The sequence below is a fragment of the Acanthisitta chloris genome, unplaced genomic scaffold (assembly GCF_000695815.1).
Source record: "Acanthisitta chloris isolate BGI_N310 unplaced genomic scaffold, ASM69581v1 scaffold9330, whole genome shotgun sequence".
Classification (NCBI taxonomy): domain Eukaryota; kingdom Metazoa; phylum Chordata; class Aves; order Passeriformes; family Acanthisittidae; genus Acanthisitta; species Acanthisitta chloris.
Genome location: NW_008652186.1, coordinates 10313 through 26294, shown reverse-complemented (window position 1 = coordinate 26294; position 15982 = coordinate 10313). Strand labels below are relative to the sequence as shown.

General features: G+C 38.0%; 1 protein-coding gene across 1 annotated transcript in view; it reads right to left on the bottom strand.

Annotated features, from left to right (window-relative positions):
• Positions 1-15982, bottom strand: part of PDZD8 (PDZ domain containing 8) — a gene marked incomplete at its 5' end in the record, with an annotated part of 53980 nt that overhangs the window by 27689 nt on the left and 10309 nt on the right. The window contains 2 exons of the mRNA XM_009076305.1: positions 3302-3404; positions 6992-7114. Of these exons, the coding sequence (XP_009074553.1) occupies positions 3302-3404; positions 6992-7114 (226 nt within the window). The remainder of the gene's footprint in view (positions 1-3301; positions 3405-6991; positions 7115-15982) is intronic.

Genomic DNA, 15982 nt, shown 5'->3' with positions numbered 1-15982 from the left:
AGAGAAGCCTGAGACACCTCCGTACTACAAGAGACACCTCAATAATGCTCCAGATACATTCAGTAACAGCATCTTTTTTACAAAACCAATTCTGACACCTACTAATATTCCATGAATAATGGGATCAGATTAAAGACTTGCCAAAATTCATTATGAAGTATTAAAGCTGTCTAATCTTTTATCACTACTACTAACATAATCAAAAGAATGAAAGTGTCAGGAAGCACAGAAAGTTATGAGAATTTCCCTCAGGAGCATTGTAGAACATAGTCTGAAGCAGAGGATGTATTGTTACGCTTTAGAGAGGCTTGTATAAATTAGACCCTTTTAAACCAGAATATCTTTCTACTTTACACTTCAACTTAGTCTATAATTTCTCCTCTGAAGTTGTTATTCATTCTAACAACTTCATCTCAAGTATTGCACATGTGAGCATTAGAAGGAGGATTTTATATTAGAAAGATATTAAGCATAGCCATCAGCTGTCTTGTGGTTAACATTGCATTAGAGATAAAAAAAAAAAATCACAATAAAGGAGCCAAGCAAACTTTGTTTGAAAAAAAAAAAAAAAAATCACTTTTTTTTAATAACTCGCTATTTAGCTATTCACACAGTTACAATTTCTAAGAAAAATACCTAAGTTCCAGTGTTATATGTGTCAGCAACACTTCTTATTTTGTGAGGATCTTTAGCAATACTTTTGCCACTCAGTGAGATGTCCTAACCTTGTGTGACTTAACTTGCATATTTAACCTGATTTCCCAAAGAGATTTCCAAGATTTCATTGTATCTATTGAATGTAAGTGGAGGAGCAAAAAGTTGCCAATTTTCAGTTTCTATATTCTAGCACATCAAGATGTTCCAAAGCAGAATCTTAAAACCAGGCCACCTATCTAGTGGCCTGAAGCTCAAGGTGGTTGAGCTCAGTGAATTCTTCATACTGACAGCTGAGCTAGAGATGCAGCAACCCAGACCAAGGAGTCTCTGCTCTCCAGCAGGGTTCAAAACATGGTTAATGGAGGACTGCAACACAGGTGCATAGAAAACCCTCCTGTACATTGCAGGCCAGATTTCCAAAGGCATAAGAAATGTTTAAAAACTGCCATTTGATTTTAGATGCTGAAACAGAAGGTGAGAGTCTCGCCCTGAGTACTTTTCCATAGTTTTAATAAGGAGTCATTCCACTCTCAGTTTAGTCCTACTGCCATCTGCTGTCACAAACACATCTGTGCCACTTGAGATGTGTGCAGAGTATTTTTCGTTGCCTCTTCTGTTGTTAGTGTAAAAGAACGCATCCAAACATTTTTTTCAGGTAATGTTGAGCAGCAATCACAAACTAATTTGTCCAGAGAAGTGTATTGGTCAATCAATGCCCTGCCACTTTCATTGCCAGAGATCAATCTGCAGATCAGTGCATGATTTCATACATAGCTTATCCCAAAAAAGGGTCATACACATGAGTATTAGCAGCATGGGGTTTGTTTGAGGGTTTTTTTTTCCCCCAAAAGTAAGTACTGCTGGCTTCTGGAAAATTTTGAAATGTTTATGATTATTAGGAAAGGATTAAGACTATGCACTGGCCACACTACTAAGGCTGAATTACTCCTAACCTTATACTTACATGACTCTGCAAAGAGGCTTACATTTTTAGATTAAAACAAACTAAAAAAAGTTAAACAAAACAAAAAGCTGCTGCACAAATCAGGTCAAACAAAAAGGTCAAAGTAAACTATTCAAATGTAGCTCCTGCCCAGTGCTTCAGTGAAGACTAGCAACTTCCCAGAGTTAAGTGAACCCAGCAACTCCTCTCAGGACCACTGCAATGCCCTCCTGCTTAAACTGGCTGAAGCTGCTGCCATCCCACACTTCTTTTTCCTTTCCACCAGCACCAGAGCTATGCAGGAAGACAACCCAGGGAGCTGACACAGATAAAGCACAAGCACATAACCAGCACTGACTGCATTAGGCAGGGGGAGAGATGGGGTCAAGACAGAGACAACTCTGGAGAACACAGTCCTGAGCTGCCATCAGTGTCTAGGACGTTTGGCTGCTGAGCCACACTCTGGGAAAGTTCCTTCTCTGAGGTGTTTTGGTTTGTGCTGCAGGTCCTCAGCTTGTTTCCCTGACACACTCAAAGCTGATTGTCACCCAAGGTTACAGGTTCCTAAAACAGCACACGTGAACCTCTACTCTCCCTTCAAGTTCTTCATTTGGCTAAGAATGCAGTGGCTAAGAGCAAAAAGAACCTTCGTCTGTCTGTTGCTCAGCCATACACCCTTTTTGGCAAAGCACACAGTAAGCTGAAAACAAGTATCATAACATTTGTTACAAGGAGCTTTAAAAACAATGCAAAGTGGAATTTGAGTGCAAAAAAATGAGGTGCTGAAATTCTGCTTCAGTGGAAGAACAATGCTGGTCTCCAAACTTCAGTCAGATATGACAAAGGCACAGGGCTTAAGCTAGCTGCACTTAAACCACAGAGGGTAAAGTGCAGGACATGGATGTTTTTTCCAGTGATGTCTTTACATGAAACCAACTGTTAACATGAAGTCTCTTTAAAGCTTCTGGGGTTTTTCTTCAATAAAGCACATTACTTATTGCTCAGCACAAGCCCAATTCGATTTAATGACGGTCACAATTTCCCTCTAACGTAAAACTGAGAGGCTCTTTCATCTATCACACCTCTTGTTTAAGGAACAAAAAGGTCATTCTCAGCCTCACACACACCAAAACTAGGCAGGAAATCTGTAGGATTTGCAGATGCTTGTAAAGTGTTTTTCTTGGGCAGACAGTCAGACTCACATGCTCTAAAAAAAAGTTAGATCTGTGGCCATTACCTACATTTTCACAAAATACAGGGCAATAGGAGGCAGCAAGCAGAGTCACCCTCTGCTCAGTGTGTCTTCCACACTCCCAACACAAAGGAATACACAACTGGCCAAAGACCAGTGAATCTTACTCTGTTTTCTAAAGTGTGAGTAAGCAAACACACCGCCCCACCCAAATCTAACAGGACCATAAAAATGCGTATTTTACACTACTGTTTTCATGCAGATGGACAGGTCACAATATATTCAAACTAGGTACATTTTCAAGCACGGTTGTGATAACTGAACATGAAAGTATCCATATATATCAGTTTGAAAGTGAAATACTTTGGATTAAAAAGTAACTGGTCTTATGTTAGGGGCTTTTTCCTGTTACATCACCCATTTAATTGTCCAAAGATACACTCCTTCTAGACAAAGTATTAAGAGCATAAGACAAAGAGCAATAGGCAAAGATTATATCCGTGGTTTACCGTTTTAATGGAACTTCTTGATTTTTCTTCCCAAACATTACTGCTCAGCTCCATTGTGCAATGAACATTTGTTTCTCTTTCATAGGATCCAAACATAAGCAACCTGAAACAGAAAAGCCTACAGTGAGAATTGTAACACTATTACATATAGCCCAGATATCATATTAAACATATCATTCTCCATTTATACACTATTATTACCAGTGTGTGCACACAGAGAAGCTCGGAACGGAACCCACAGGCACAGCCTTACAGCAAAGGAAAGGCACTGTCACCCTCTAGTGGGAGAACTCCAAAAATACCAACTACAAGGAAATTTTTCGCCAGGGATTTTTTTGTTTGGGTTGATTTTTTTCCTATTGTGTTTCCCTTTTTCTCCTTTATTTTTTTTTTAGTGAAGTGTTCAATTTGCAGATTATATTTGTTCCATACAGGAATATTTATTTAAGAAAAGCAACCATAGTGACAAGAACCTTACAGTTTAGTCCTAAACTTCACAATGTACTGCAGCTCTCCTCGGTTCATGAGGATGCTACTGTAGATTAAAGTCAGTTTACCACTGCTCATGTTTATATTTCACTGAACTGGGATCCTCAGAGCTATAATTTTTTGCAATACTCATAACAAGTGAAAGTGCTTCTTCATACATGATACACTGTTCCAAAAAGGATATAAATATAAAGCTTATCAGGCAGATATCAGTACTAGAAAAGAAAAAAAAAAACAACTATAAACTTCAGGCCATAGAACAGCAATCAAGTTGTTGACAGCTTATCTCACAGTAGCTGGAAGCAGATAAATATTTTGGAATAAAAACTTCAAACACATCTTACTCTTTCAGAAGAGGTATTAGATTTTAATTCCCCCCTAACCTGTCTATATTCATTTGACAACGAAGGTTTCTAAGCCTTCATCCAAAGTATCTGTTTTGTGATTGTGATGCATTATACAACTCCTTAGATGATACAGACAAAAGCTGTCAGAAAAACATTTAAGTTGTCTCTGTCCATCTCGACATTGTCCAATAATGTTTCTAGGTTAAATACTTACAATCAAAAAGTGCTTAAGCTTCCAGATGTGGAGATTTGTAGTAAACATGCTCTGAAAGTGAAGTAAAGCTACTGAAAGCAACTTTCACCAAGAATAAGAACTGGTAAAATTAAGCCAACCCAAGGGCAAACACCTCTGGCTACAATGGCTCTCAAGTTTGCTCTGCAGCAGGGAGAGGTAAATAAATCATTTCTATGTGTCTCTATGAAGAATTTGTGTAACTAGTTTTTAGCTGAGTACATGACTGCACGAGGGAGATGAGGGGAAAATACTTCTCGGTTGCTACCCAGCACACCTGATTGACCAAAGTGTCAGCTGTTTTTGGTTCAGAGTCAGTGGCTGCGTCCTGTAACCATCTCCAGAGGGGCAGTTTGGAGAAGGGACAGTTCACACGCTCCAGGAAAACACCACAAACAGCAGATGTCATCCTCATTTCCAGCCTGACCTTCAGCACTACTGATACGATTACTGCAAGCAGAAATCCACCCTCAGAACCAACAGATTAGGCACTTTGTCCGGACAAGACAAAGTTTGTTCAGGGTTACTTGAAGTGAATGAACTCATCCCTTCTTTGTTTATTTTTAAACCACCCCCAGCAACTTTCTGAGGTTTTCCTCTTCTGCTTTTAGCAGCTGCTGCTTTTGAGTAACACAGGTTTTCCTCAGTGTCTCACTGATATCAGACAGCTCATCAAAGTTTTTCCACAGCTGATCACTGGTTGCATATGTTTCACTTTCTGGTCACCTACATATACTCCCAGGGAATTTTCCAGGGGTACTAACTGTCCCTCTCAGATACCAGCACAGTAGCTATTCAGTTGTCTTGTACCAGACAGAATAACAAGGACAGGTGGTAGCTCAAAATAGGAATAAGCAATTTTTTAGCAGTACTGTAACATAAAAATCACAAAGAAAACAATGAGCAATATTGAGATTTCACCTTACATCAGGTTAGCAGCACTCAGCCAGAAGGAAAACAAAACCACAAATTTGCATTTACATTGGCCCAGGCAACCTGCACAACAGCTCACAATGATGGTGAAAAAGGGAAAAGTTATCACTGTCACTTTAGTGTACACTATGTTTCTTTTTTTACTACCAAAATCCTCTATGTGTCTTTCAGCTTCTGTCTTATCAATCTCTTCAGGTGCAAAGCAAACAAGAATATTCACTCACAGAGGGACTCTATGGACAGCAGTTGTAGTTGTTTAGGTGAAAAAGGATGGGAAGATCTGAGGAATGACTATAGGCTGAGATATGTCTGTTGAGACATAATTTTCAAGTGTGTGTTGAGAAATACCAAGCTGCATATAACAGTTGGATTAAGTCAGACCCAAAGCTTAGAAGACCTGACAAGTCAGCAACTGCATCCTCTCCCAACCATCTGATAAGCATCTGTGAGGGCTAAAACCAGTGAGAGGTCAGATGATGATGTCAAACTGAGCAATGTGGCTTCTCAATGCAAAGAAACACACCTCTAGTTAAATGGTGATGTTCCACAGTGTTTCGGATTCAGGGCAAACGCAGGATTTAAAAGTTACTCTCCACCCCAAGAACAACTGCACACAACTTCAGGTGGTTATTTTGGCCCTCATATGGTAAAAATGAAGGCACTAATGGACTGAAATTGGAGAGTTCCTATGAAGAGATCAGTTTCCTTGCTCCGTACAGGCAAAGAAGAAATATTCTTGGCAGCCAAGGAACACAAAGTCATTTAGTCTTCTTGGATCATTCACAGAAAACATACCACAAAGGCAGAGAGACAGGTAAGCAGCAATTTTATTACCAAAAATCATCACTGCTGTTGCCACACAACCCTCAGAAGCAAAAGAACATCCTCTGGAAATCCATGGCACTGATAAACCACATAGTACAGCAAATACAGTTCAAATGGTTGTACAATGCTTCAGAAAAAAAGAGGAGTTGATATGCTAATACAAGCAATGAAAAGAACAGGTTAAAAGAAGTTTTGCTGCAAAGCAGAGTTTAGTTCATAACAAGCAGAACTGCACATGACTAGATCAAAGCCTAAGCAGTACTTGGATGAGATCTAGCATAAACCAAGAGCCAAAAGGTCTGATTAAAAAAAAAAACCCAAACAAACCAAGAGCCCACACACCTTTTCTCCAGCTTTAAAGAGAATAATTTTCTCTTCAATGAATGGAGGAAATATGTCTATTATTTTTTCAAGACTAAGACAATAAATACTGCCTTATAAAAGTGATTTGGATTTATCTAAGCAAGACTGAGTGAAACAATTATTTCCCTTTGCTTACATAATACAGTAAGATAATTACAACATTTATACTGTCCAGGAAAGAGACTCAATTTAGTGTGCCAAAAAAAAAAGCAAACCACAACAAAACAAGCAAATAACAGGAGGAACAGATTAGCTTGTAACCAGGCAAAATTCAGAAGAAAGGCAAATGCTGTGCCCACACAAAACAGAAGAGCCTCAGAAATTAACTGCAACTTTCATTTGTTCATTTTTACTTTAAAAAAAGCACATTTCTTCATTAGAGTGAAATCACAACACCAAAGCTTCAAGTCTGTGAATCAAAATGGGCCTACAGCTATGATCACTACAAACTGAGGAAACACAGGTTTAGTCAAGAATGAGCAAAAAGTGCAGGAAACATACCTTGTACATTCAATTAATGTGACCTTTAGTCGACCTTCTGTCAACAGAAAATCCTGTATGCAGAGGTCTCGATCCTCATATTCATCAGATGGCAATACTTGAAATGGGAAAAATGGCTTGAACCTGAAAAATACAATAGAGATTTATCTTAATTCAAATGACATCCATAACACTAACACGCAGAATATCAAAAAAGGTAACAAGACCACAAGGAATCTTTAACACTCCTGAAGAGAAATACTGCCATTCCCATATAGTCATTGTCAAAAGGAACAAGTAGCACACAACATTATATATATCTAAAAATTATATCTATTATATATATTATGAATAATATAGTATATAATATGTACTGATCATATATACTATATATGTATTATATATGGACAATATATAAACAAAGATTGTCTCACAGGAATAGAATACTTGGGTACTATTTCCTAGTGCAGATAATTTTGAGAAAGTGGGAAGCTGATAAACATCACACAGTATGTTTATGACTGCAAACAGGATTTAACACGAGTCCTTTTGCAGTAAATATCTTGCCAGGTCTTAAAGTTGATCTGCATAAAGATCACAGCACTGAAAGGTAAAAATACACTATGACACTAAAACTTTAAATGACAGTGCTCTAGTTACAGGACCGATGCACCCTATTAAACATTACACTTTAATTATACAGACTGATTCTTCTCTCACTTTGTGAAAAAATTCAGCTGCTCTTTTTAATCAGTTTGCCTGAATTAAAATAGAGATACAGGTATCCTACATATTTGCCCTTGAGCTTTACTTCCCTCATCACAGCATGTGATTCACAGGGAAAGCAGCTCATGTTCAAGGTACTGAGTGGATTACACACGTTATCTCACCACATAATTCTCTCTTTGATTAGAGCATGCTGAGTTATAAATACCAATTTCATTTTTAAGTGATAGTGCTCCAGTGCTGGACACAGCCATGGTCTGAGGGAGGGAAGGAGGGGAGAGGCTGCACAGCTCCAGCCCCATCACATGCTAACACACACATGCAATCCCAACAGCAAGGGCAAGAAGAAAGATACCACAGGATCTCCAATGAAGTATTTGAAAAAGCACTAGCAGGGCATCCCTTCTTTCTGTTTTTATTTATTGCTCTCATTTCCTAGCACTGCCTTGTGCCTTGGTTTCCCCCCTCTGTCCCTGACACAACCTCCCAGCGATGATTTCTGCTGAGGAGACTTACAAACAGCAGGACATGAGCACCAGAGCCTGCAGGATGTATCTGCCATTTCATGAGAAAGAAGTCTTTCATAAGTACTGTTTGCTCAACCATCAGAGGCATCTGCTTGTCACATTCAGGGATCACAATATGTTCAGGAAACAGTCACATGGATCTGAACCGAAGAGTTTCAGAAATTCAAATAAATAATTAAGCATCCTTTAACTGTCAGCACACACTTTGGGAGGGAGCTCCACGCTCCGATTCAAGACACTTCATTTCTGGTCGAGCAACAGCCTCGTCCAGAGCCATGAGAAAGACATTTCTTTTGTTCTCTTTGTGAATAAACACAACTCAACACTCCAGCTCTTTTCCTGAAATCCAATTCAACTTCTAACTTTAATTTGGTTCCAAGTTTCTCCCTCATTAACTCCTTCAGGAAGAAAACCATTTTGAAACAGGCCAAGTAAAAATACTCAATTTTAAACACTTTATTCAATTTTTTTAAGCCTTGTGCCTGAAAAATATGAAGCTATTAAATCACACTGGCCATGGTTTAGGTTTTTGAGTATACCATAAACAACTAACTCAAAATATACCTTGTGCTTGTAGTGCTTGGTCTGGTATTTTACTCATCATCTTCCTTTACAGTTCCAGGTAATAGTAAGCATCACAAGGGTAGGGAAAATACCACCAAGACACCCTGCCCCTCACCTTTCTGCCTTTAAGCACCAGCAAGGATAACGTGTTCCTTCTAGGAGTGATTTTTACCCCCTCAAAATACAAACTCGGCTCCGATTTTGTTAGGCAGAAGAGTTAGGCAGGCACACTGGAAAATAATTCTAAGTTGAGTGAATACTACTTCTAAGTTTGAGGGGTTTTCAGTACAAATAAATTACTTTTCAATTAGTAGCAGGAAGTGATATATCCTCTGCCAAAATCTATTAAAAATTTAAAAAAGCTAGTTTTCCATGGGAACATCAAACTAACAACCACCATCCGGAGCTACTGAAACAAGATTTCTGGCAGGGAAAACAGACAAAGGAAGAGGATCCAATAAGTTACCATCAGCTCTCTGAATTTCTGCAAATGTCAGGCTTAAAAGTGTTGGTATTTACAAAGTGTTTCCCTTATATACACACCCCTAAACCAGCCTGCAAGCTGATCAACAAGGACACAAATCTCGACAAATCTGTATTCAATACCAAAAATAAGCACAGAAGTAAAAAGCAAAATATTAAGACTTCAAATATTGCAAAAGGATGCAAACATATCTACCTACACATTCAAACCAAACCCATCATCCTCAAGCAACTTCAGAACAAAGTGTTAAGTGCAGCACACAACGATGAAATGATCCTCACAACAAGCCATTTCCCTTGCTATGTTAAGACATGATACTTTGATTTCTATTTTCAAAATATGTTTTTGATACAACAATGAATTAAAGAGGAATTAATATAGATACTGTAGACAATGTGCAGAACACTTAACTGTGTACGCAGGACTTCGTGCAGCACTAGTTAAATTCTCTACAAAAAGGGGATTAAAAAGCTGTCTCAATGTCATGTTTAATTTACAATAAGCACTTATGTTCACATCCTACCACTGCGACTAATTTGCAAAATCTTCAGCAAAAAACCTAACACATCACCTGTTTCCATTGGCATTAGCAATGTACAAAGAGCTAAATATCCCACATTAAATGCATTTTTAATGTTTAAGTGCTGCTCTGAAGCTTGCCAAATTTGTACCACAGCACTTACCTCTTTAGAGCAATTTACAGAGGGTTTATACATTTCCCAAATTAAACGTTGGACAAATTACTATTTCCTGTAGATTTCAATTACATATTAGGGAACTGTTGTTGGACTTCTTAAGTACAAGATAACCCTATTTATTTGGAAAGACTTTCCTGCTTGGAGCTGGTGAACTAATCCAGACACAGACTGTGGCAGTAGGTAGGACAGTGAGACTGTTCCTATGTGTTGTAAAACCACATACAGATAATCCACACTCCTAACAGACTCAGGCACCACAGCCTCTCCAATCTTTCCTCCATGGAAGAGAAAGTCTCTGAGCTATCCCACCTTTTAAAAACGGCCCCCAATGTAAAGGGCATGCTGAGGAGGGTGTTCTCACACACTTCGTTTGGCCTGGCAGGACAGCAGTGAAGTTCTCCTTGTGGCACATTTCCCACCTCTGCAACACTTCATTTTGCTGCTTACAAGCGATCATGTTGCTAGATCGAATGTAATAGTGATGTTTGTTTCACAAAGCATTTACAGTGAGGACAACAAAACACACTTTTAATGTGAAAGCAAAGCTGTATCAAAGTACCAATGCAACTATAGCGTCTCCTCAGGCAGCAAGGTAAAATTCAGCCTCATGTCACAAATCCTTGACCTACAAAGCAGGATTACACCAACTCAATCCAGATAGGCAAAAGCCTTCTTTTCAATTCCAAACCATGAAATGATACTAAACTACTATCAGATGGAAGGTAGATGTTGTAGGAAAGAGATTTTACTGTCTTTAAACCATATTTGTTGAGCCCTTGTAAACTTCTCATCTTGTCCACAGGAACAAAGCAGGCACACCACAGCTATATGATAAAACAGACGCTTTAGACCTAAAACTCTGCTTGGATATGGTATGCTACTAAAAAAATAATCTTTTAAAATGACTTCTATTCAATGCTTGTAGTGTGTTGTCAACTTATTTTTAAATTACTGGAGTCCCTCCACAAACTTATCACATTTGTACAGAAGTCTGAAATTCAGATAGCATATTGTTAAGAAAACATAGTTAAAATAAAACATTTCACCTCAATATGAAGAGGAATACCCATCAATCAAGCTTCATGTGAAATTTTAGCAAGAGGAAAAAACTCTATAAAAATAATATTTAAAGGAAGCTGTGGAGTAGCATTTCTCAACAATTATCACATGACACAAACAGCAATAAAAGGTCATTTCACATGAAGACTTAGGTCAGATGATTATACTGAAAGATAATTAAGATAAAGTTGCTCAATTAATTCATAGGATTAAAGGTATGTACTAAAATAGCATAGTACTGAGCTCTTGCATATACAAAGCACAGCAAAGATGTCTCCAGACCCTGCACAGTGTCTCCTTCAGATGAAGCACTTGCACACTCCATTCATGCCACACTTGAGAGTCACTTCACTGCCTCATTTGCTCTTACCATGACCACCTCAAACTTGAGATCAAAAGTGTATCCAAAAATAACCCCCAACAAATCAAGTTGGTTCCCTTCATTTGAGTGCCTGCAGACTCTGAATAACACTATTTTCCCCCTCCACCTGCCAGTTCAAGGGGGAAGAACTCACCTACCTGGAACAAGTCTGTAATTTTGTTGTTTAGTTTTTAAAATATTTGACCTATATTCCCATTAACTTGTATTCACTATTCTGTGATGATTGTCCTGTGGTCCTTTAGCCAATTTTTAACAGCAAAGATACTAGAGCAAACTATTACCTAAATTAAGTGCTCCCATCAGCACCTACTTAATAACTGTTTTTAGTTGCATGAGGAAATCTGTTGAGAACTGAGAAAAAAATATCAATCTGGTATGATAACCATATGCTTTTGTTTCTGTTCATTGCATCAGTTAAGAATATTCAAAATCACAGCAAAAAAAACCTCAACAACACATTGTTAAGAGCTACACAGAGACAGGAACAAAATTCAGAAGCTCTTGGTACACCATCTCCAAGATTCTCAGGTTCACTTCTAAGTGCAGGAGGAAGGGAGGATTTTGTACAACTTTTGCTAGGAAGTGAGAACACTTCTAGAATAAGTTCTGGGGAAAGCTTTAAATCATTCTCTGGTTTTATAAAGCAAGTTTGATATCCAAAACTGTGTTCTAAAAATATCTGCTTAAAACCACATTAATCACTTGTATGATATAAATTCAGCACTACTCTATTGACATATATTAAACATCAGACTTATGAATTTGTTAACTAAGTTACATTAACTGAACATCCGACTTTTAATAAAAAGCAAAAAGAGACTCTGCAGCTCAGCAGAGGCCCCTGACTAAAAATGCAAATATCTTCAGCACATGAGGCTACTTCATCTGCACTGCAAGTCTTAGAATTTTGCTTACCATTCTAAGTAAAAACTAAATCTCAAGTCAGACTGTGTTTAGTAGAGCAGTCATTCAGTTTTATAGGTGCTACTGTACGTGAACATTCCAATATCTAAAATACTGTTGAAAGATTAACAGCTGAATTTATTTTGTTTGAGGCGTAATCAAAAGGTTCAAGGTCAGAACAGACAAAAGTAATTTTCAGATTGCTTTTTTCACCTGATTCATGGAAACACAAATCAAGCATTGTGAAGTGTGTAAGTTTCAAAGAGTGATTGACACCAGCTATTTTAAGACATAGTTACATTGTGTATAATTCAAGGTTAAGTTTAATTCGACAAAAATTCTAAAATATTACAATCCACTCCAAGAAAGGCATGATCACTTTAAGATTTTAAAAGTACTTATCAGCTAACACTTAACACTTGTTAGGTATTACAACATAAACAGCTTAGATCACTTTTCACACTGGAGATATAAAAATGGAACTAATCCTTATTTTTCAAAACAAAATTGTATTACTTAACAATTTTTTTAAAGATTTTGCAAAAGTCATTCTCAAACTTCCACTAATTTCACAAGGAACATTCTGCTAATTTCACAAGGAGAAAAGCTGCAGAACTACCAGGATCCATGCTCAGGGGCCTTAAATAGTTCAAGTGATACTCTTATTCAGTATAGAAATCTACTAAATTTCAGCTTTACTCACACCCATGAAGATCAGGCTTACAAATAACCTGAAAAACATTGCAATAAGACACTGTTTATTTTCTAGGGAATTTTATGGCAAGCTGGAAGTCAGACCTAGTACTCCACACCCCCTCTGTTAGAGGATATTCTGCCACAGGCATGTGGGAGGCTCATACACAGGTTCTCAATATATGAACAGTCACTTTTTTTAAAAGCCAGGACCCCAAAAGAAAAAAACCCCAAAGATTTTATTATTCACTTTTTTCTTTAAAGAAGTTCAACACATCTCCAGATTCTTATACTACACTGTTCTTTCTTACAAAGTCTTCTCAGTAACTTTGAGGCACATCTTGAATCAGACATTCAAGACCAACACTTTTAAAACTTCAAGACCCATTCTAGAAGAACAAATAAAAGCACAAATGCAAACAGTCAAGTAGCTCCTTCCAAAAAGGTGGTAGATTTGTTCCTGCTTATGACAGAAGACATTGCAAACATGACAAAGAGTCTCGAACATGCAGATTTACTGCCTGTACTGAAATAGCCACAGGTAAAATCTAAATCTTGATTCAGGCTTACCAAAACCCCTTTCTTATCAGCACAAACAAGATGGATTTGACCACACACAGCCTTTTTCGCATTTCAAGAACACTCGCTTCCCAAATTCTAAATTTCATAAACACTGAAACAGCTTTGTTAACAAAGTGCAGTCCATGTCTGTTTGTTCTGTTTTCAGGTGATGATTTTGCTTTAGTTTTGTTTTGAGCTAAAGCCAACTGTTGATTCAAATTAAAAAAGAACAACACCCTGCTATATTTCAGCTTCAGACAGGATGAAGACAAAATTTCCCTAACCAGAAAGCCCAAATTGCTGTGGCTCTGCTCCAAATGGGGCAGAAAACAGAGAATATGCTCTTCTTGTAGAGCTGGAGGTGTGGTTCAGCAAGCAGCTTTTAGGCATTCAAAGAGAACAGCTGCAGGGGGAAAAAAAAAACAAAAAAAAACCAAAAAATAAGCAAATAAACACAAACCATCCCAAAACTCTCCTTCTGGCCAGCTGAATTAGAGTGGTCAGTACCTGATGCTAGCAAAACACTTGCTTTATCTCACCTCAGCTGTATATTCCCCTGTAAAGAGGTCTCAAGTCTCCCTACACACATCATCTCTGCAACCCCGGCCAGAGGAAAAAATGATGTTCTAATAAAGTCTAAGCTCTGTACATGCCCTGTAAAATGTACAAGCATTTTATTCCTCTGCTCTAAACCCCAACCTATGTCCATATGAAAAGAGATGACATCTCCTGGACAGAAAACAACTGTCTCACTGCTGAAAACAGCCTGACAGCTGCATACCAAAAGTGAAAAAATACTTGTATCTGTCCTGAGTTCTAGGCAAGATAGCTTTCTAAGGTTCATCCTCACTCCCCAGTAGTAGCACCAGTTTCAAAGCTGAGATGACTGACAGCTCACCTTGAAGTTGTAAGCAGCAGTCACTAAAGACCTGATTTTCAAGAGCTCAGCTCTTAGGCTGCAGTGATGGGGAGGGCTCTGATGGGGACCAGAGGACACACCATAGCCACGTAGTTGGCAACAGCTCACCAAGCAAAGATGACACTGTTGGTGAGTCACAACATTTTATTAATGGGTCTGTACTGTAAACAGGATCCAATAACACAAGTTCAGTCTAGGCATGACCTGTGGCACCACTGCTGACAACCAAATACAGGAAGGATTCCTGCACTTCCCAAATCCTGGGAAGTTGCAGTTGGGACTTGTGATTACATTTGAAAGAAGCAGCTGTTCAAATGACTATAATCTTTTCCCACCAACCCCACCATATATTTGGATACTTTCTCTAATTTGCCCTTTTTTCACAGGAAAAGAGAGAAAAAAAAGGAAAAAAATCCTGAGTTTCTGTAGTATTGTTTTAGAACAATACCCCGACTAACACTGCTGTTCCCACCCCACCTCGCCTTGTAATCCACTGGGCTCTTTGCATGAAGACACTAAAATTGGTTTTGTTTCTTCTAACATATTGCATCAAGTTTTGTTAGCAAGTAGGCTAACAAAAACTTTTTCTTACAAAAACCCCAACCAACTGGTGAAGTTTTCAGAGTTGCACTGCACCATATGCCCTGTTTAATTACTTAGGAACTATTCATCAAGCTGGATCACTCAGAGGTGATTCAAACACCACCATGAAGCCTTTTGCCATTGATCTTTCATTTCTACTCTTATTTCAGCTTAGGCAAACAGGAATAAAGATTTAAGTCATTTACTACACACGTGACGCTCATGAAAGTCCATTTTAGTTCATGCTACACAACAGTTTGCATTTAAGATAGGATGTATGAACTACATTTGACAGGATATTTTCCATGGGTTTTAGAATAATTTTACACATGTGTTATTAGTTACTGTATTAAAATCTTCATTTCAGTGACACTGGCACATAATCCTGTACTTAATGCCATTACAAAAGCAGATCATAATATCTGTACACATTTCCTTCTGAATGGGCATTTTTCATAATTATGTTGCCATTGAAACTGATGCAGGAAAATATACTAAGCATTAGCTTTAAGTCTCAGTTAAGAGACAGAAACAAAGTATCTAAGCATTACAATTTCCACTGGATAACCACAGACAATTTTAAAATATTGGACAGAAAATCAAAGATCATTTTGTGAATTTACATCTCAAATTGTCCCTCTAAGTTTTTCCACTTACAGCAACACAAAATTGCTTAAAAATTAATTCCCCAATGATTATCCTAATTTAATTTTATGCTACTCATATCTGGGAACTAATTACTGTCTGGATGTGTAACAGTCTGATTAACTGTATCATCAGCTGATCTCTGTAACACACTCTTTATTGCAGAGCTTTATGACATCTGGTAAGTGTTCAAAAATGTGTGAACTGTATTGCTGCAGTAGAATTCCTGTGTTTTTCATTCCATGAAACAGCTTTAGTGGGAGGGCTGG